At 32.4% G+C, this 21,835-nt stretch overlaps 1 protein-coding gene across 1 annotated transcript in view; it reads left to right on the top strand.

Moving 5' to 3' along the window:
* Positions 1–1,505: 1,505 nt before the first annotated feature.
* Positions 1,506–21,835, top strand: part of LOC108367449 (phospholipase A1 member A) — a 36,079-nt gene continuing 15,749 nt past the window's right edge. The window contains exons 1-2 of the mRNA XM_017622061.1: positions 1,506–1,689; positions 5,700–6,056. Of these exons, the coding sequence (XP_017477550.1) occupies positions 5,963–6,056 (94 nt within the window). The 5' untranslated portion in view covers positions 1,506–1,689; positions 5,700–5,962. The remainder of the gene's footprint in view (positions 1,690–5,699; positions 6,057–21,835) is intronic.

Below are 21,835 nucleotides of genomic sequence, written 5' to 3'. Positions count from 1 at the left end.
GGTGTGTGAGTCGAGTGGCGAATAAATTGGCCGTCTGTTGTGATTGCAAGGACGTGAGCTAGCTATTTATAAATAATCCATAACAACAATTTTATCGATAACAAAAAAATTTATCGATAACTTTTTGTAAATTATAATTTTTGACATTTTGTCAATGAACATAATCTTAACGTTAACTCGTCGATAATTTACTGGTATACGTATTTCCACATATGGTTTCATCGATAACTTTTCAATAATTGTGAAATTATCGATAACTTGTATGAAACTGTCAATTTAGCGGTAGCTTTCATATTACCAGTAACTTATCTTTCGGTAATTTTAATTTAATCAATAGTCATCATAACTGTCAATAACTAATCAATAATTAAAATTATATAAGTAAGTACTTGCCGGTGGTCCAAATTCTCTCGCTAACTGTTTTCAATAATTTGACAAAAATTATATCGATAACTTACCGATATCCATAATTTGAGCGCTGCCAAAAACTGAACCGATAAGTTTTTGATAACTATAATTTTTGATAACTCATCGATGTACATAATTTTGTAGGTAGTTAATTACCTAATAGCAAAATTTATTATCGATAACTTATCGGTACATTTTATGTTACCAATAACTTATGTACATATAACTATAAATCTATCAATAACTTTTAAGTAGCTGCAAATTAATCGCTGCCTTTGACCTTATCAGTAACTCATCTTTCGATAACTTTAATTTCATCGATAACCAAAACAGTTAATAAATGTTTTTAAATTTAATTTATGTACATAAATATTTAAATTAGTATTAACTAGTGATCTGTTTTTTTTTTTTTTGAATTTGCAGCGCATCAGGCTCCTATTTTCTTCAAACAGAGGCGCTCGCACCATTTGCCAAAGGTCCTATTGTCGGTGTGGAACTCGATACTAGTAAAAGTTCAACAAAGAAACCGAATGGATCTTAACAATAGGCGAATAACTTAATTGCATACTTCTATAATTACAATAAAAGTAAATTCTCTATTTAAATGCCTGATTGTTGTTTAATATAAAATATGCTACGCATGTATACGCATAAAAAAATTTATTAATATAATTTGTAAGTCAAACACTCGCATAAATGTTGTTATTATATTTTCAATAACATTTACACCCATCTAACATTTTCAATACAACGCTCAAGTACACACACACAAACACCTCCCCAAAATCAAGTTCGTTGCTTAAGTTTTTCGTTTTTTTTTTCTTTATATTTATTTGCACTGCAATGCCGTGCGTGCGCTAAGTGGGCGCTACAAATGCGAATGCCACTCGAGACAACCCCCTGAAATTCGTGTCGAACGTGGTGCTGCTTTAAGCTCAACTAAAAAGCGTTTGTTAACTTTTCAAAAATTTCGTACAAAAAAACGAAAACTTACAAACAAATTGAAAAACTTGCAATCCAAAATTGAGCATTGCAAGCGGTGGCAAACGAAAGCAAAATTTAGACAACAGCAAACAGATTGTTTTGAGTGCGCAAACGCGACGGTCGCAAAAACGCTGAACGCTGAAGGCACACAGCGGTCATACGAAAGCGAGAGTGGTTGTGTGTGAGCTGCAAAAGAAGTACATAAATAAACGCGAAAGCGAATGTGAATGCGAAAGTAAAAATAAAAGTGAACGAAAAGTGTAAGGGAATGACGTGCATATCCGCAGTGCGGTGAAGGTGAATTTATAAANCGTTACGCATGCGCACAAACAGATAGCAGACACAAGCACTTTCATACATATATGTATATACATACATACTTTCATAGAATTCCACGCTTAAATGTTATGCAAATATGTAAATATTTATGTCGAGTCCTAGGGCAAGCAATTGCTGCCGCGATAAGCGTACCTTGACCCAGCAACAAACAAAACCAAAAAAAAAAAAAACAAAATCAAGTTTACGCGCCGGAAAATTATAACAGTGATAACGTGTCAGCAAAGACGAGTTACATAATCTACTTACTGTTATTATCTCATTCGTATGTTTATTTGTTTGTATGTATTTAGTTTAGTGCTGAAGTTGTCATGTGCAAATGGAGAAGTTAAAAAGTGTAACACTGCCAAGTAAAGTCAAGCGAGGCTGCAGTCAACACAGTTATTGTCTGTTTTAGACTTAAGTAGCTAACAAATACATTTAAGTATATGTATATGTATATACATATGTATGTATGTATGTGTATGGTGAATGACAGTGCAACTTAGTTCACCGAATTATTTATTGCTATATGTATGTATGTATGTAGTTGTTGCTGCTCTCAATTTAATTAACCTCATTCCGTTGGCCATAAAAGTCATTGGCATGGCTGGCAAAAGGAGTCACCAAGTTAACTGGCGCGCAACGCGTTATTGTGTGCAGTACGAATACTAGAAAACCAGAGCTCACGTTACGTTGGTGATGTGTGCGCGCGCGCGCGATATTATTGTCTCTTATCACTGACCGGTGTGGCATTGCACTCATTTTACGATGTTTAAATGCGGATTATAGCAAAAAAACAAAAAATGTTTGAACGTTTTTCTTTTGAAGAGTAACTGCGTTAAAATCAATTGTATTAATTTGACATTAATTTGAAGACAGAAATAAAAAAGCACAAAAATATGTACATACGTGAACTTAAAAAAAAATTACAGTCAATCAATAAAGTTTAGGTACAGCGATTTTTTGCAGTACGGGCAGCTATTTTTTAATTATTTTATTTTTCGCAAATTTTTTATAAAGATTCTGCCAAATAAAACGACAAAAAAATTATTGTGGCAAACTTGTTGCCCTCTTTCTTCATTTTTCAATAAAAAAAATTTTTCCGCTATTTTTTTACCGACTTCACAAAAAGGAGAAGGTTATCAATTCGTCGGAATATTTTTTTTTTGTGTACGCATAACTTTGGACCACGTTAACCGATTTCTAAAATTCTTTTTTTAGAGGAAAGCTTTTACCTCGCAGGTAGTCCCGTATTAATTGGGTTTAAATCGGATCATTAGATAATGAAGAAATTAACGATAATCTTAAATTTTTATATGAGAATTGAAGACGGTTTTGTTGTTTGCTTAAAAATAATAATAAATAAAAAAACTCGCAGGACATACCGTTGATTTTTGGAAGTTTTTCTATTTTTATTTTTTATTTTTTTTAAGTTGTCGCTCATTTTCTCCATATAAGCAAATTTCGCAAACATACTTCGTGTGGAAGAAAATGACTAACACAGTCGACAAAAAAAAATTGCCAAAAATCAACAGAGGTCCTAGCTAACTCAAACTTACAAATTATTACCCTAAAATTTAATGGTCAACAAGGTTTTTTATTTTTATATTTAATTTCTTGTAAAAGAGTAGCAAAACCCGTGTTTTTCAAAAAAAAATTTTAATTTTTGCTAAAATATTTTCACCATTTTGTTTTTTTTTTTTGTGACTGGCAACGTAATTTTCACACATAATAAAAATAAGGATAAAAATTGTCGTTTTATTTAAGACAGTCTAATGTATACATACATTTGAACATACGGCTGTTCCAAATTAAACGTAACAAGATTCTGTGCGACCGCCTTCGATTAGGCTCACATTTTGCACACGGCCTAATTTCATACTAAACTGACAGAAATTGAGTTGAAGTAAAAAAAAAAAATCGAAATTATGGACTTTGCAAATATTGGTCGGCAAGTTGTAGTTCACTATTTTTTGCTCTGATCTCAAAAATGAGATATTCTTGGAAAAGTAATGAATCAAGCTAAACAGGGCGAAAACTTATCTTTTTTTGTTTTGAAAGAAGAAAGCCTTTTTAGTGGGATTATCTTTTCAATGAAATCTAGAAGGAATTCTTTCGATTTTGATAAGTTATCTATTGAAAATTTATAAATAGAAAATGAATAAAAAACGGGGTCTGCACTAAACTGTCCTCGAACCCTTCGCTATGATTTTTAAAAGATATTCTTATAAAAAAAACCGATTAAAATTTTCACATAAACCTAATCTCAATAAATGTTTTTTCGCTTTGTTCGTCTGCCAAACAGTTTAACCTAGAAACTTTTAATAGAGACAATCTTTTTATTTATATAGGTCATATTTGTCTGTGTACCTGTTTTCCTTCTCGTTTTAGGCTGCGTTTCACCAAATAAATTTAAGTGCAAATTATTTTAATTTTCAAATTTTTAGTTTTACTAATCAAATTTAATTTCTTTTTAATTTTCATAGGTCACCTCTTCACTTAAATAAAAATTTAATCAGAATAGCCACACTCAGAGGTATTATACGTTTAATCAGCTGATCAATATACACAAACTCCAATACTGTGTATAAGCTGTTTCATTGTATACCAGTCCTGCTCGCCCAACCACTTTTAGCACGGTGCTGCCATATTTTTAATTACATAAATCAAGAACTTATTCAAACGGAAAAATTTGAATGGAGAATTAAATGAGAAATTAAATTCGAATTATTTTCCACTTAAATGAATTTGCTGAAACGCAGCTTTAATAATTTTTCACACAAAATGACTTTTGAAATGGCGGCGATTTTTAATTTTTAAAATTACGATCAATGTTCCCTATTTTGTTTTGACCAAACCATATTCAATAAAAAATAATACAGAATCGCTTTTCCGATAATATTTTTCCGAGATCTCTGCAAATTTCTAAAAATCGGAACGGAATCTGTAAGCATGTCGGAAGTTCGTCCGAGTAGTGTCTTAAAGGAATTTGGAGTTACCCCAAAAAGCACAAACATTAAAATGTGTTTCCTCGATCTAGGCTTAGTTACTTATGTAACTAATACGAAGCCTTTATGAGCGAAGGCTTCTTCTATCCAATTTACAATTGCTTGCAGTTCGGTCTCCATAGAACTTCTTTATTATAAGCATGCTGATGCGTGACTGCTCGTGGCAATGCGTCTTAATCTGAAAGTGGCATGGCACTCTTCAATGAAAGTTCTTCGTATAAACCTCTCAGCCCGTTTTTGACCACCCAAATTCCCAGCCCAGCTTTAAGAAGTTCACAGTCAGAAAGCAATTTGCTTCTCTGGACTCCTGCTTGATATCCTCAGCTACTCGAATATTCGATATAAGCCTCGCTAGCAGATTTGCTTTTGTTAAAACCTTTTTGACTTTGGCGCTTAAACTCTAAACTCATTTCCAGCTTAACATAGTGCTATGTTATTTTAAAATTGCAACTCAAATAATTCGTATAGAGCTTTCAGGACACAAGGTCCGCCCAATACTAAAAATCTATGACAATAATGGATTTCGTTGGGAAAATTGGCTTATGTATGAATGGTATGGATGTGTATGTATGTATGGGTGTATGTGAATCTGTGTCTCGATAAACGTTTTATCGATTTCTACCGAATTCGGCACAGTTATTGGCCTTGTTGGAATGAAGCAAGATGCTGAAAATATTTGCAATCGAAATTAAAATTGAAAGAAAACTAAGACTAAACTGCCCATATATTTACAATCTCTTAACCAGAAATAAGAATATAAATTTTTGTATTTTTGGCATCCATTTCTTGAAACTTCCACCAGGGAGGTAACAGAGAAAATTTTAACATTTTCTTTGAAACCCACTTTCGCAATTTGGCAAACTTCAAATTGATTTCAGACCCATGGTTTCTTCAACAAATTTGCATAAAACCCTCCTTTGCTATACGCGCATAGTAAAACAAAAAAAATATTGACCCGCCCTAATATACATACATATGTAGTACATATTATGTACATAGCTCCGTTCAAGAAAATTACTTATTCTTAGTTAATGTAACCAACTAAGAGACTAAAGTAACAAAAAGTCGAAGTGACGTAAGTGACAACAGCACGAACAAAATATTAGTAAAAAAGCAACAAAAACCTCTTTAATTAAAATCAATTAAAATAAGTGTAAATAAAGTAAACCAAAAACGACGTAGTACCACTCACCAGCGAATTGTAACAAACAACAACAGAAAAGCCTCAATTAATAAAACAAAAAATGTGGTTTATTTGCCGAAAATACAACAACAACATTTTTGCCATTTTACTGCTACAAATTTTTCTACTGCTAAGCTGTCATGCGGATTATGCAGGTTTGTATATTATTCATATTTTTTACTTATTTTTAGTTAGATAATATAAGTATATTTGAATGGAATGAATTTATTTACTAATTGATATATGTAAATAATATGGGCACACTTTTCTCTAAATCGAAACCATAAAAAAAAACGTAGTAAGGGTGATATAACGAGTAGTTTTTTTTTTTCAATTTTACACTTTTTTGTTGTAAAAAAATGATTTTAGGTGACTGACAAAAACCACTAAACAGCTTTAACCATTTAAGTGTACCAGGAGTGCCAGTTGCTCCGAAATTGGATCATTTTTCTACCTTTTTAAGAGCTTTTGAGAGGTTTTCTAATTTAGCAGTCTTAGTCCCCTACTGCTTTGGAACTAAAACGTGACTAAATTTTTTTTATATATCTTTGATGGCTTTTTGGCAGGACTCGGAACTGACCCGATACAGTTTGTCTCTAAATTTCCATAATTTTATACATATCGATAATGCGATATTTCAAAAACATTAAAATGCGATAACTCAATGAAATTTGATAAATCGACTAGTGTCGATAAATCTCTATAACAGTGCATTTTGAGCGCTCGATAAATGACTCGAAAAATGTATATATCTCGATATAAATCGATAGCTCGATAAACTTTGGATACCGCTATAAATTTTGATAACACGATAAATTCGGTAAGCACTGATAACTCGGTAAACTTACATAACCTTAAAATTTCGATAACTTGATATTTTTTGAAAATTCAAAAAAAAAACTTTGATTCGATAAATCTATACATTTTTTTAAAGCAATAAATACCGATAACTCGATAAGTTGAAAAAACTCGATGCTTTACGATAACTCTGGATCTCTATAAATTTCGATAACTCGGTTAATTATGATAGCTTATATTTATCGAAATCTATCGACAAATTTCGACAACTCGTTACACTCTGATAACACGATAAAATTCGATAAGCACTGATAACTCGATAAACTTATATCACCTTGAAATTTCGATAACTCGATGTATTTTGAAAATCAAAAAACTTCGATTCGATATTCGGCAAATTTTAGTGGATCTATAAATAATGATAATTCGATAAGTTGAAAGAACGAGATACATTACGATAACTCTATAATCATTGTTAACTCTATGAATATTAATAATTTAATGAATATCGATAGCTTGATAAATTAAATTAACTTGACAAATTTCGATAATCCCATAAATTTGTATAGCTCGAAATTATCTTAAAATTTCGACAACAAAGTTTCTGTGTCTACAAAATTCGACAACTCAATAAACATTGTTCAATTTGAATTTGGAATAATTGAATACGTTGTGATAAGCCAATAAGGATGGAACGATAAATTTAGATAGCTATAAACTTCGCTGATTCGATGAATTTCGGTTAATTGATAACTTTCGGTAACGGAATGTTTTTGACTGAATTTATTTCGTTTGCTATAGAAAAATTTCAATAAATTTTCTTGCCCTTTCAATTATCATTATCGGACCGTTGCCAATTTTAGTGTTAAACATAGCGGGGACAATCGGCTACATTAAAAATTCCATTAAGAAAACTCATCAGGGCAGTTGGCGTAGTATTGACACCTGACTGAAGCAAGCGTTCACGTGTTGATTTTTGAAATATTCATAATGTTCTTCCCGTATAATTTTCGTCTAATGAAGTGCATGTTTCAACCGGTTAAAAAATCCCGTCGATTTATGAGAATTTTTTTTGGTGACTGGTTTTGAGGTTGGACAATGCTTTATAGAAAAATAACAAATAAAAACTTAACTTGAAAAACGTTGAGAATATTAAAAAAAATCAACTCATCATGTATCCTGAAAAGGCGTCCTAGGGTGCTAACAAAATTCCTTCTCATATTTAGAAGCAGTGCTCTACGAGCCCTGATAGGACTGATTACGGGGTATCATCGACGATCCATTGGGTACATCTTGTTTGGTAGATGAGGATGGTAAAGAACATGTTCTCTGTCGCTGCTCAGCCGTCTCCAGAATTAGATGGTACAATTTTGGCTCGGAGTATTAAATAAGAATGGACGAGCAATGAATTCCTACCCCACCTCTACATATATATCCTTATCCTCTAAATAAGTAATAAAGTACGTATAATGGGCAATAGCTGCTCAGGTGCATTCCATTTCTATCCAATATTTTGTAGTGCTCCTCAATTTATTTATATCAACGAAATTTGAGAAATTTTACCCTCTAAGTTTTTTTTTCAATTTCCATGCTGCTTTTCACATCTGGTAACTCTGATTGCGCCTGCTGCGCTCATTAAACAATCTCAGTTAACGACAAATTTATTGCCTTTGTTGTTGCATCAGTTAAAGTGCCAAAACTTTTACTTTCATTGCTATGTAATACAGCCCCTTCTTTCCTTTCATTGGCATTTTTTCTTTACCTTGCCTTTACACTTCCATCTTGCCATTATGTTTCGGAGATACATAGTTATCGGTTTTCTTTTGTAGGTGTGTTTAACATTTCAATTAACAACAAATCTCGCGCTTAAATGACTGATTAACAACAATATTTGTGCGCATAATATAAATTCGTCTAAATGTTTGCATAAACGTTTTTGCCGCTTTAAGACTACGAATGGGATGTGTGATGATGATGTTTGATGTTTGATAATACAATACATTATTATTCGCGGTAATGTAATGATGTCATAGAGTTATGTCAACAATAGCCATAAGTATTATGTCTTCCCTTTCTCTTTGGAAATTGTAGATTTTTATTTGGATAGTTCGTTCGCGTGTGATTTGCTCTTCTTCATGCGTCTGATACAAATATAACAACATGTTAATAACGATTCAATAACGACCTCTTATGCCATCTATTCTGTCTCGGATTACGGTGGAAGTCCTTAAAGATGAGTGTCTAAAAGAAGTTTTACGTTCTATATTCATCTTAATAAGAGTTGCGGTAGAATTTCTATGCGTTTTTTTTTTCTTTTCTTAATATAGTCTTCTGGCATTTTTTGTATCTTCTTTGTGTCTTCTTTGTGTTCACAGAAGCTCCTAAAGCTCACTAGCTTGTCGCTAAAAAGTTATTAGTATTGTCGCACTGAAAGAGAGGCCTGAAAAACAAAAAAAAATCTATATCTTTGAGCCTAAATACTATGCATTTTTTTCTTTGTTTTATTTACATAAATATGCAGTTACTTACTCTGTACTTTGCCCTTTCTTTGGCTGCATTGCCTTGAAAATGGTTCCATTTCCTTTTGTTTGCTGACCGCAAAGTGCTTTAATGCGCATGCGCGCCAAAATCGAAAGTAATTTAAAGAAAACCGAACTCAACTTTCTTTTTAGCACCTGTACGAAATTGCAGACAAAATATGTCAGCGTGCGTTTGTACATACATATGTACATATGTGCATATAGTATAACTGACTTATGGCGGTACCTGTATATGAAATCATTGTGTATGCAAGATTTTTATGCACCACTGTAATTTCTCATACATATGCACATAAAAAAGTTTAAAACCGTTTCATTATTGTGTAGTGATATATACACATATGGTATTTATGTATGTATGTTTTTCACGTAAAAAAAATTTATGCTTAATGTGTTTCCCTACATTTCTGTCAGCATTTCGTATTTGATGGTTGTGCAACTAATTGAAAGTAAGTCCAATAATTACACATACGTACATACATACATATATACAAATAAGTGTATACATATGTACATGCATATACTATATATGTGTAATGTATACATATATTGCATACTTTTCTACATATGCGCTTCGGAATACATCAGCCAAACTCATTAATTGGCGATATATAAAACAAATGGCTAATTTAAAAATGCAATAAACCTCGAGTTTTGTAGCTTTAGCTCGACTAGAAGCGCTCGAATTTGGACTTAAAATATCTTGAATTACTTCCTTAAACCAATTTGTTTGGAACTTGTGCTTTAGTAATTCTATTTACTTATTGAAGTAATAAAAGTCGCGGACTTAATAGTAAGGCACAACAAAAACGATGTTATTTTTTTTTAATTTTTATACAGCAGTTTTTATATAAATACAATACAGTTAAATATAAATACTATTTGTATGTATAATAATAAGAATTAAGTATTTAAATTTATACAAAAAAAAATAAAAATTCTCGCTCACTTCACAGTGTCTTTTTGAATATAATTTTTTTTTCGTTAAGAAGAGTTTAATTTGTCAGCATTTTCTCCTTTTAGCTCGATATGTTTAGTTCTAGCGCACCCCCACATGCAGGGCTGCCAACTATCCTTAACTATGAAGTGCCGTACTGAGGATAAAAAAGGCGCCATTCTTTTTAAATCTTCCCATTCAGTATTAAAATTAGAAACACATTCCTAAAATAAAAGTCCAATTCCAAAATAAGATAACCAGTTGTATACACTATAGATATTAGAAAATATAGATATGAGAAAAAGAAGAAAAAGCAAAGTATTTAACAAAAATGTATTGAACAATTACTATTTTTCAAAAGTGCCATTTTGGCACTTTGTGCCAAATCGAAAAATTAAGTACCATTTAAAGTAAAATTTGACCAAAATTGGCACAGTTTGAGCCAAGTTCCTAACTTAGCTTTTCAAACAGGTGGCAACACTCTTCAACAACCTTACAAAAGTATTCCATATGCTGGCGATCCGAGGGCAAAATTTATCTGTATCCCTTTCTGGGTGAAGGGAGAAGTAGCATGGTGTCGATTTTTTCAAAAAAGAAAAAAAATGAAATCCCAGCTTCAACAATCAAATCTTATTGCGCATCTGCAGGCCAAGATCTATAATTATAATTATAATTATATATATTAATACAGACAAATCCTAAAGTAATGCATTTTTTAAACATTTTTGTCAAAAATGTTTTTCAAGTAAATTTTTTTTTTGTTATTTTTTATAAAAATACTGTTTTTGCTTTAATAAAAACCACATAAGTCAAACTTTCAAACTTTATGCAGAATTTAGAAAAATTCCTATCTAAATTTTGAACTTTTTAATCTGAACTTTAAAAAAAAAATTTTGGGTATGCAGGTACATCGGCTATGTAATAAAAAGTAAAAGAAAATTAGGGAAATTTAAAAATTAATACATAAATTAATTAAAAGCTTTTTTACTAAAACTACAACTATATTTGAAAGTATTAGTCCTACATAATTTGGTGACATAAACTTTTTTGGAGAGCATTAAATTGACGATCGAAGTAAGCTAAGAAAATTTTTTTCAACATATTTAACTTTAGTGGCCTTAGAGCGAGCCTTAGATATTGACAAAGATTTTTCGTCTTTCGCACAAATTTATTTCAGAGCATAATCAACCATATTTTTACTATTAGAAATAGAAGCACAAAAAAGATACCTTATTTTCTATGAATAAGGACATATGCATATAACTTCGTTATCGGAATTTCCGAGGGGTCGTTTAATAGCTTGGTTTCATTTACCAAGTCCAAAAAAAAAAACAAACCTTACAGTAAGAAACGATCACTCACTGCAAAATAAGTAAAATTAATAATAAAGTAGGCGATCTAATATTACTAAAAAAGTTAACGTTTAAGTGACTTAAGGCCCACGCAGGGATAAATAAAATAAAACGAAAAAAAAAAATATTTCAACTATCCAAATTAACAATGAGTAAACGACGCTTAGCAATTGTGTAACTATGATAGTTTTGATTGGAATTTATCACTACAAAAACAAAGCTAAACAGTAAAAAAACCGATTTTTAACAAAGCAAAATCAGAAAATTTCTGTACCTATATATAAAAAGTAATAAAGCAGAAACTATAGAAATTTACGCAAGTCTATAAAAGGGCACAAATTGGCAATGACAGACAGGCAGGCACACAAACTGACTGAATGACTAAGCAAAGCTCGGAAAAAGTGTAAGCGTAACACTTAGTTATCCGGTAGGTTTGTTAAAAAAAAACATGTGTGCGAGTAATTTGTTTTTAATTTTTTTCAGGGTTTTAAATGCTCAATTGATAGTTTTTCGGTTGGCTTTTCAAACATTTAACTTTGCAAATTGATATACTAGTACATCTAAACTTATAGATGCAACTATGCATTTACATTTGTTTTCCATTTTGTCTACGTTTTTTTTTTACTATTTAGTTTTTTTTTACTAGTCGACAACTGTCGAAAGACGCGAATATAAGTAGCCATAATTTGCAAACGCTTCTTCAATACATATTTAAGTACTTACCTTAAAATATTAACGTTTTTTTTGCACATTTATAAATTCAAATACATATCGTCGTTAGATTGACCTTAAATTATAGCATGCTCAGTTGAATTATTAACAAAACTCACGACAGATGTACATATGTAGTTTAAAATGAATTGATTGTTTTCAAATTTTATTTTATAATCTTATACAGTGACGAACAAAAGTATTGGCACAGAGAGTTTTCCGCAATATATGCAAAGATTTTCATTCTAAATTCTTTTCGATAATTTTTTGAAAAAACTTTGTGCAAAACTCAATAAATTTGCAATTCGTTTTATAGCCTATTCATATTTAGTGTAAAAAGTGCAAGTATGAATTTGCTAAAAAATCACGTTGATTTTTGGTAATTTTTTTCACGCAGTTTCTTTCGTAAAAAGTACATTCGACAATTTTATTTTGTTTGAATGAAAATAATAACACCGTCCGCAAAAGAAAATTGGCAAAAATCAACGCTATTTTCTAGCAACATCAAACTTACACTTTTTTAAACTAGAATTGAATAGGCTATAAAACTGCAAACTTAGAATTTTTCTGATTAGAAAATCGCAAGTTGTTTAGATAATTTATTTTTACGTTTTATCGAAAAGAAATTAAAATGAAAAACTTTGCATATATTGCGGAAAATTATCTGTGCCAATACTATTGTTCGTCACTGTATATAAAAATTAAATGGCGTGTGTTGGTTATCGCATCACGTCCCTGCAGAAAAATATTATCAATTGATAAAAATAACCCACTTATAGCTGTTTTGTGGCTAAAAAAAGCTAACTTGAAACTAGTTGAAAAATAATGCAGGAGTAATGCAGACATAATCGGAAAATTGTTTTCTTTAAACAAGTTTCTATTTAAATATATGTGCTTTTTTTCTGCACTTTACAAATACTCTTTCGAATCGAGGAGAAATAAAAGTAAGCTCGAAATTTTATACCACCATTTTGAAGTTATGTTTGACGGAGTTCGAATATGTAAAGAAATATGAAATGTAATAAAATAGACCTTGACTACATCTTATACAGAAGGCCATAGCGGCCATCGCCATACAAATATAGTTACCTTTCCTCAAAGGAAATATACAGGTAATAGTGACCTTTAGTTCCTTTCTAATCAACTTCAAATTAACTTATAGTTAGATACATTTCCCGCAGGGGTGAAAATGGCTGAACCAATTTGGAAATTTTTTGCAGATACATCTATAGATACTTTTCCGGTAGATGGACCAGGGACCAATCTATTAAAATCCGATTTGCTTGAAATTCGTCACGTAGATAGCTTATTTCCATACATAAATGATGCATTTTTTCCGGTAGATGGACCAGGGCCGGTTTTTTTGTGACAATATGATTGTTATGACACCTTTTGAATCACCGATGTGTTGAAATACCCAAATGCATAATATTTTAAGTGTATGCTAAGTACATATTTCCTTGTCACCCGTGTCAAAACAGCAATGAAGAGAACATATTTTATTAGATTTACGCGCGAATGCGTAACACGCACTGAACAGCGCCAAATGCGGCGACATTTGAATGCATTTTTGTTTTCGTATTTTTGCCTACTGTTCGTTTCATCCTATACATATGTACATATAATACTTATTTGTCTCTTATACCTAATCAAATTTTGCTTTTCGTCATCATCGTAGTTTCTAGTAGCTGCACATGTTTATATATTCATACATATGTACATGGATACCAACGGTGACCATATTTGTTGCAGCCGAATACGGGACAAAAAATAATTTTGCTTTTTTTCACCAAAGCTAGAGAATTTCAAAACCTTTTTTTTTTAGATTTATTAGCCCTGAAGCAGCGTCTTTATTTGGCATATATTTTTCGATTCGATCTTTTGTGAAAGAAGCACATAAATATCACACAATTGTCGAATATTTTTCCATAACTTTGTACTTTGTGCTCGGGATAATTTATTCTCAAAATTTGTTACAAATATTCCTACGCAGGAAAACATGAAAAAGATATCCGACAACTTTCGAAGTACGAGTGGTATCCAACGAATTATTTTGAGACTCGGATTTCGGCCAAAGCACAATGCAGTAATTAGCATCCGGAACGAGCTGAATGGCAAAACGAACCTTCGAAGGGTTCCACTTCCCTTCCATTTTTGAGAACTTCTTTACTTTTACAACATTCCCATTGGAGCCTTATTTGGAGTTTCTCATGCCGAAGATACAATCCCTCATACAGTTAGCAAACCCATCTACATATGTGCCTCTCGAATCGAATGTCAAGCGTCCAGATTTAAAAAATAAAAACTGTTTCATAGGCATGTCATTTTTATGAGGTATTAAGGCACCAAAATACCGAATGCGGGACAAATGCGGGACATTAAAAGAAATACAGAATATTTGGCGTCCCGTATGAAATAAATAAATTACCAGGACAATTGATGAAAAAGAGGACTGTCCCGTATAATACAGGACGGATGGTCACCGTATGCATACCATGCACATAAATAAATGTATAAAATTGCTTCAATTAATTTGTATGTGTAATTTTTTTTTTATTTTATTTGTTGGTATGTATTTTATTTATATTTCCTTTTACTTTTTGGCCAACTTTGGCCGCTGTAAATGAGTGTCAAGGTGCGTTTGCCACACATTGTTAGTGTTGTACCATAATTTAAAAGCAAACATTAATTAAGATACATATGCACATTCAAAACATAAATAAAAAAAAAACAATTCACAAATGCATATGCAATACATACAAATGTATATGTATGTATATAAGTATGCATTTATATGCAGTGCGTATTAACATGTCAACAGATTTGGTGAGCTAACAGGTACATACATATGTATACACTTATTTAATTGGGCTTCTAAGTCTGCACTTAAAGTCAGTCATTGTCTTTGTTGTTGCTCGTGCATTTAATAACAGTTAGGAGCGCTCACTTTTTAATTGTCGTTGAACTTTTGAACATTAGTTTTTATGTTCGCATTGCTGGAGTTCAAGAATGTTTCAAGAAATTTTGTTTTCTTCTACAATGAATATTTTAACAGTTGACTTTTTGAGAGGTTCAAGGTGGTACGTACATAAATTAATTGTTTAGTTGAAAATTTTTATTTTATTTTTGTTTTGGTATGTAACAATTAGTTTTATTTTATTAAAGGCATAACACATGCATACACTATACTTTAAGAAGGGCGTTTGAGATGATAAACGGAAAATGTTGATATATTTACCAGCAGAGTTCAAAACAAAAAAAGTGATTTCGTAATCAGTGCGGCATTTTAAAATTTAGAGATGTAAGTTGAGACACATGCCGGCGCTGTGGCTGAGTGGTTAGAAGTGCGTACAGGCACTCCATGTGACCTGGGTTCGATTCCGGGTTCAAACAACATGAAAATTAGAAAAAGTTCGTCCCTTGGCAGGCAATGGAAAAGTCCGAGCACATTTCTAGAGTTGAAAATATTGCCGAGCAACATCGATATTTCGATTTTTCGACGCGAAATCAATATCGTCAGAAAGACATGGATAAGTACATCAATAGTTTGCGATGCTTTACATTTCGTAAATCCTACCTAAATTCAATGAAAAATTTTATCATTTTCATTCCCAACCAGGCAATCTTTTGAAAAGTGATTAGAAAACATATCTTTGCATCTCCCTGTATTTAATAAGCCTTCCTATATCTGCGCTAATTCGAATAAATAATCATAAATTCGCAGAGCCTAAAGGTTTAATGCCTGGAATTAAAAACATGCTCTGTGACTAGGCAATAAAGTCGTACACGCATGGTCTGCCCTTTTGAAGTGAAAGTTCTTTGCTTTGAGTTGGGAGTAAATGCAAGCATCGATTTAACGAAAAAGCGACACACTCGGACTCGAAAAAGCCATAGCAAAAGGTCACAATTAAGATTAAGATCGAGATTGAGATTGAGGTAAGATTAAAATAACTGTTCATTATTATGCAGAAAAATACTCATATAATACGTCAAGGCATTTTTTGTTAACGGCAGTTCGATTTTAAATTGGGTGTGAAGGTAAAGAGCTTGGTCTGTAAATGTGCAATAAGGTATAATAGTTTCGAAAAGAGTTGCCACGTATCAGAACGCTAGTTTCAAATTATTTAATAAGTTAAATGAATTATTAAAATATGGGTATCAACCACATTGAAAGGCCTTATTTCCGAACTATTTTTAGGAGGGTTGCCGCCTGTTTAAAAAATGTAATTCGTCCTGTATTTCGGAAATTAGGTAATTGAGATATGTATCACAAATTGGGTGTCAAACTAAAGAGATTTAAAAAGGTTTTAGTTTGAAAGTACTTTTGAAGAGGGTTGCCCCCAGTTAGAAAATTAAAATTTAGTTAATTATACAAAAGTTTGTACATGAAATATTAAAATGTGTGTGTGTGTCAAACGAAGAAATTTGAAGAAAGCATTTGTTGATAAAACTAAAATATTTTTGAAGGTTTTGAAGAGGGTTGCCACCTGTTTAAAAAGTTAATTTCAAATTATTTATTCAGTTAAATGAATTATTAAAAGATGGGTATCAAACGCAATAAAAGGCCTTATATACAAATTATAATTAGGAGGGTTGCCACATCTTTCAAAAATCAAATTCAACTTGAATTGCGATAATTAGGGAATGGTCGTATGTATCAAAATTTGTGTGTCAAACGAAAGAGATTTAAAAGTTTTAAGTTTGAAAGTACTTTGGAAAGATTGCCACCTGTTTGAAAATTCGAATTTAGTTAATTAAGCAGAACTTTGTACCCGAAAAAAATTTTCAGTTAAAACAATTAAACTATTTTTGAAGTGTTTGAAGAGGGTTGCCACATGTTTAAAAAGAAAATTCGCAGAGATTTTTTTTTAAATTAAAAATGAGCAGAATGTTACTCATAGGCCATGTACGCCTGAAAATATCTTGAAAACTCATCCATAGAATAAAAAATTAGCTCGATTTTCGGAATTAGCGAGCAATTCTATATAGGAATTGGATATGTAGTGGCGTCCGTTGAACATTTTTCCTGTAAACCAGTGTTATTTTTCAGTTTTTGTATTTTTTTAGTGCCTCTTAGTGTCTTTTGCCTTTTTTGCTATTTCTAGTGCCTTTTCCTGCCTGTTTCACTATTTTATTTTGCCTCTTTTATAGATTTTAAAGGACCTAAAAATCCGTTCTCTGGTTACAACTATCGTGCATTCGCCAACTTTCCTGAAGTGATTAAAAATTTTTAGAGGCAAAGCGATATTTGCCACGCTGAATTTTACATTTGCTAATATTTGCTGCCTATCCCATGGCAAAATCTGTGCGTGGAAGACCCAGCAAATTGCAGCTTAACGATTTGAATTTCTGATTTGCTAGTCCTCCGCATATATATAGACCGATATTTAAAACAACTGACAGATATTTCTTCACTGCTTACTACAAAAAATTCCCGTTATGTACCTGCATACATAGTAACATCAGCCACCCCCATACCAAAAATAAAAAGCAAAAACCTAAACCCAACCCCAATCCCCGATTGGCTAGCAAGTGGCGCCAAAATGCGCAAGTAAACTATTTTCGAGTTTCTTAAGCGGAAGTGTTGCAAGCGTAGAAATGCCGCAACATGCCAGTAGCTCGCAAAGAAAAACTAGCGAGACAGTTAAGTACACAAACAAATAAGCAAGCAAAAAGTGCATAAAGCTGCTTCAGTACTACTTCGGTCTACAGTCTGCAATTTGCTGTCTATAAGTACTTACCATTTAAGTTTATGTTTTTTTTTTTACTTTAATTTATTACCAACTGAAATCAAACGCGCGCTACCCGTACTCGTTGTGTGTTAATGGTCCAAAACAAAACAAAATAATGCGTGCCCAAGCGTTGTTTTGGTTTATTGAACCAAATATCCGAAACATGAAAACTAATCTAACTGTGTATGTAGTAGTTATATGAATTAAAGGCAATTTTAAATAGGAGGCTATAAAATGATTGCAAATCGGTTGCATATAGCTCACAGTCTTATGCACACATACATATTTACAAATCTACGAAAATAACTTATTTCATTGCATTTTATTTTGTATTACTTAAGAAACATTGTCGAAAATGTTATGCTTCGTTGGTGTTTTACAATAAAGTTTGCTTTGAGCTTAGTTGGATGGCTTGCGGTTGGTTGCCTATTGGTTTTAGCAAAGCAACTTTGTGTGTGTGTTTCTATTAAAAATGCAGAAAAACACATGAACAGTGTAAATTATTGGTGCTGAAATTAAGAAATTATGGAAGGAAATTAATGGTATAGTTCCGCAATTATTTATTTAATAAAAGTTGCAATTTATGTATAGCACATATATGTATGTAAAAGCTTGAAAGACTCACGAAAAAATTAGTACTCAGATATGTTAAGACAATTGATGCGATAGAGAGAGTCCGAGTTTAAGCTAATAGCAAAAATAATTTGGGCCACCTAAAAAGTTATTACGCAAATTTTCGTTAAAGTTCATTATCCCGAATGACGCCAGAAATAAAAAACATGCTGCATTGCATATATAGTGCTTAACACAATTATATGCCACCCACATAATTAATTTTTAATTTTAATTATTTTTTATTCAACAATTTTATTGAGCTTGAGGTCTTTTTTAATGAAAAAATTGCGAGGAAAACAACAATAATTTACACAAAGGTAGAAGCAAGTATATCGGTAACAATGTCGACTGTTATATCGATAACAATTTCGATAACTGTATAGATAAATGTATCGATAAGTATACCGACAACAACATTGATAACTAAATCTATTGCCAAATTTATCGATAAAGATATCGATAACACCATTGACTATTACATCGATAACAATATCAGTTATCTATTATGTCGATAATAAAACGGATAATTATATTGATTCTAGTATCGGTAACAGTATCGATAATTATATCGATAACAAGATCGATAGATGTAACAGTGTGTTTGCATTGTTCAACTTTGCGTTCAACATTTGCGTTCAACTCAGCGCAGGGTTGCACGAAAAAAAGTTGAATGGCTAAAAATGTCAAAATATGAAAAAATATCAAAATATTCGCCATAAAAAGGTGTTTGCATTGTTCAACTTTGCATTCAACTTTTGGTTGACCGGCCTTTCAACTAATCGCTTTCAACAAAGTTGGTCGCCAGCCAACTTTGAGCCATTCAAATGGTCGGCTTCCGAAGAACGCTATCAATGGATATACTCAAAAGCGACATGTACTTCAGAATAGGCAAACAAAGATTAGACTGCACTTTTCGAAGCCAACAAAAAAGCTTGAGGCGCTTTGACGGTTTTCAGCGGCCTAGCAAAACTTGATCAGTGTTGTTAGGGATTACAAAAAGTGTCTGCCACATCGAAGCTATCATATCGCAGGATGCTGCTGAGGAAATTTCTTATACATAACCAATTAATATCACTCATGTGAACACAATGTTTTTCCAGTTGATATTCACTGAGGAAACCTAAAAACTTGTTCATTTAATAAGTTAACGAACCCATAACGACACAGTTATGCGAACAATTAGTTTCCTATCCAGAGTTTTTGTGTCACAATTAATCTCTTACATATCTGTAATTTTAATATGCAGCCATTGCAAATATTTCACTTCACATTTCCTGCATGTAGATACATAAGTATGTACTAGCGACAATACAGCCTATCATTTTTTTTTTAATTTTTCACTTCAACGACTTCTGCCCAACGAAATCAATGCACGCTTGAGGAGCTTTTTCATTCAGCTATTGGTAAGCGATCGAGTGAAATATTGCATTAACAATTGCAATAAGTATTATGTGACATGCTGACGTACTTGTGTATATACATATGTACACATGTTAGTTACTGCATAATAAGTTATAGTGGTACAAGCCTGGTATTTGAAAATCGCTTCTTGGAAATTGTTGAATTTTTGCAATGTAGGAACTTGCGTAATCGTATGGCTGGTTGCTTGTTTTGAAAAAAGAAATGTTTGTGAGTGTGCGTATTGCTTTATAGTGCCATACTGCAAATCTTCGGTAGATAAAAGCATAGCGCCCCAGGACAGCAAAAGATAAAAATCCACTTCTTTTATGGCAAGTAATTAGAGTAGTTAATTCAAATGGTTTTTGGATGGATGAAAAAAGCAAAATTTTAACAGAAATCCCTTTCAAATAGGCAATAAAGGATTTCCAGAGGTACAGAGCTATAAGACAGCACTCTAGCATTGGCCTGACTATAGCAGCACAGCGACATTGGGCCAAGATTGGAAGTGTTTAGTATTTTATTTTTCGTTCTTTGTTTTACTGGGTTGGAATATGATTGAGGATATTGGGGGCAAATCCCGTAACCCCTTGTCAATTTCGGTTAGGAGACAAACCGGGATGACGGAAAATCGATCCCCAATACATGAAAGCACAAATAATGGTTAGAACTGCTAAAAGACTTGGGGAACGGAGTGCTGTAGTACAACCCTCACTAAGACTGCTGCTCTCTAAGGTGTGCAAAAGTCTAGAGTAGCTACCAATAGAAGGTGGACTACATACTGGACACAAGTGAAACTGAAAACGAGTCTCCAAGCGAAAATAGGTTTTTTAACTACAGCCTGTGAAATATACTTCTACTTGAGTTTTTATCGAAACCTTTACGGAGTTTATACTCGGGAATCTGTTTACCATGCTTTCTTCATTAAATTACTACGATGCAAGCCTGACATTTTTTATTTGCAAACAAACAAAAAAGTCATACGATTAATTTGCGCTACCAGGAAGTGCCACCGAATATGGCACAGACATAACAGTGAATTCCTGGTTGCCAAAAATCACCGTTGAACTGAATCTTGTGGGTCACTATTACTGTTATGTAACAGTTTCGCTTCTCTTTTGCACAACGGCAGCTTACAAATAGCTACATATGTATCTGTATGTATGTATGTATAATGCGCTGAAAGTGTGACACATATTTACACAGTTGTTTTTGTTTTTTTTTTTTATGATCATTTAAAAAGTCAAATAGAAGCAATAAGAAGCGGCAATAAAAACAGACGAGCGAATAAACGAAACAGAAATGGTAATGAAAATTGCAATATCAAACAATAATAAACAAGAAAGAAAGAAATGAAGAAAAAGTTAGCCAAGCATTGACAGCCAAACAAAAAATACGGCAAAAAGAAAAAAAAAACCTAACAGCAACAACATTGACTTTCATTAGTTGGCATGAAGTAACAACAACCCACACACAGCAACATACATACTTATGCATTCAGCTATGAAAATTCGTACGAATACCTCTATTGCATATGAATGCTACAATGTTAAGAGCCACTAGAGACAGTATGGAAAATGTTCGCGCTCAAATTTGTGCATTTCAGAGGTGCGCATGCGTACTAACATATATTTGTTCATAGGTGAATGCAAACGAAAATGCACTGAACTATAAGACAGCCAGTGGGTACCGGTTACTTTGCCTAAATTGCAGCAATAAACAAAAAGCCAAAAGGAAAAGAAAACAACAAAATCAAAACAAAAGTAAGAAATCCGTCACAGCAACCGGCTTCTTGCAACATCATTACCGCAAAACGTAACCGACAGCTGATATGCCAGTTGCGAATGAAAG

This window comes from Rhagoletis zephyria, unplaced genomic scaffold, assembly GCF_001687245.7.
Source record: "Rhagoletis zephyria isolate East Lansing unplaced genomic scaffold, Rhagoletis_zephyria_1.1 Rzeph_scaffold_02691, whole genome shotgun sequence".
NCBI classification, from domain to species: Eukaryota; Metazoa; Arthropoda; class Insecta; order Diptera; family Tephritidae; genus Rhagoletis; species Rhagoletis zephyria.
This window is presented reverse-complemented; position numbering and strand designations above follow the sequence as displayed.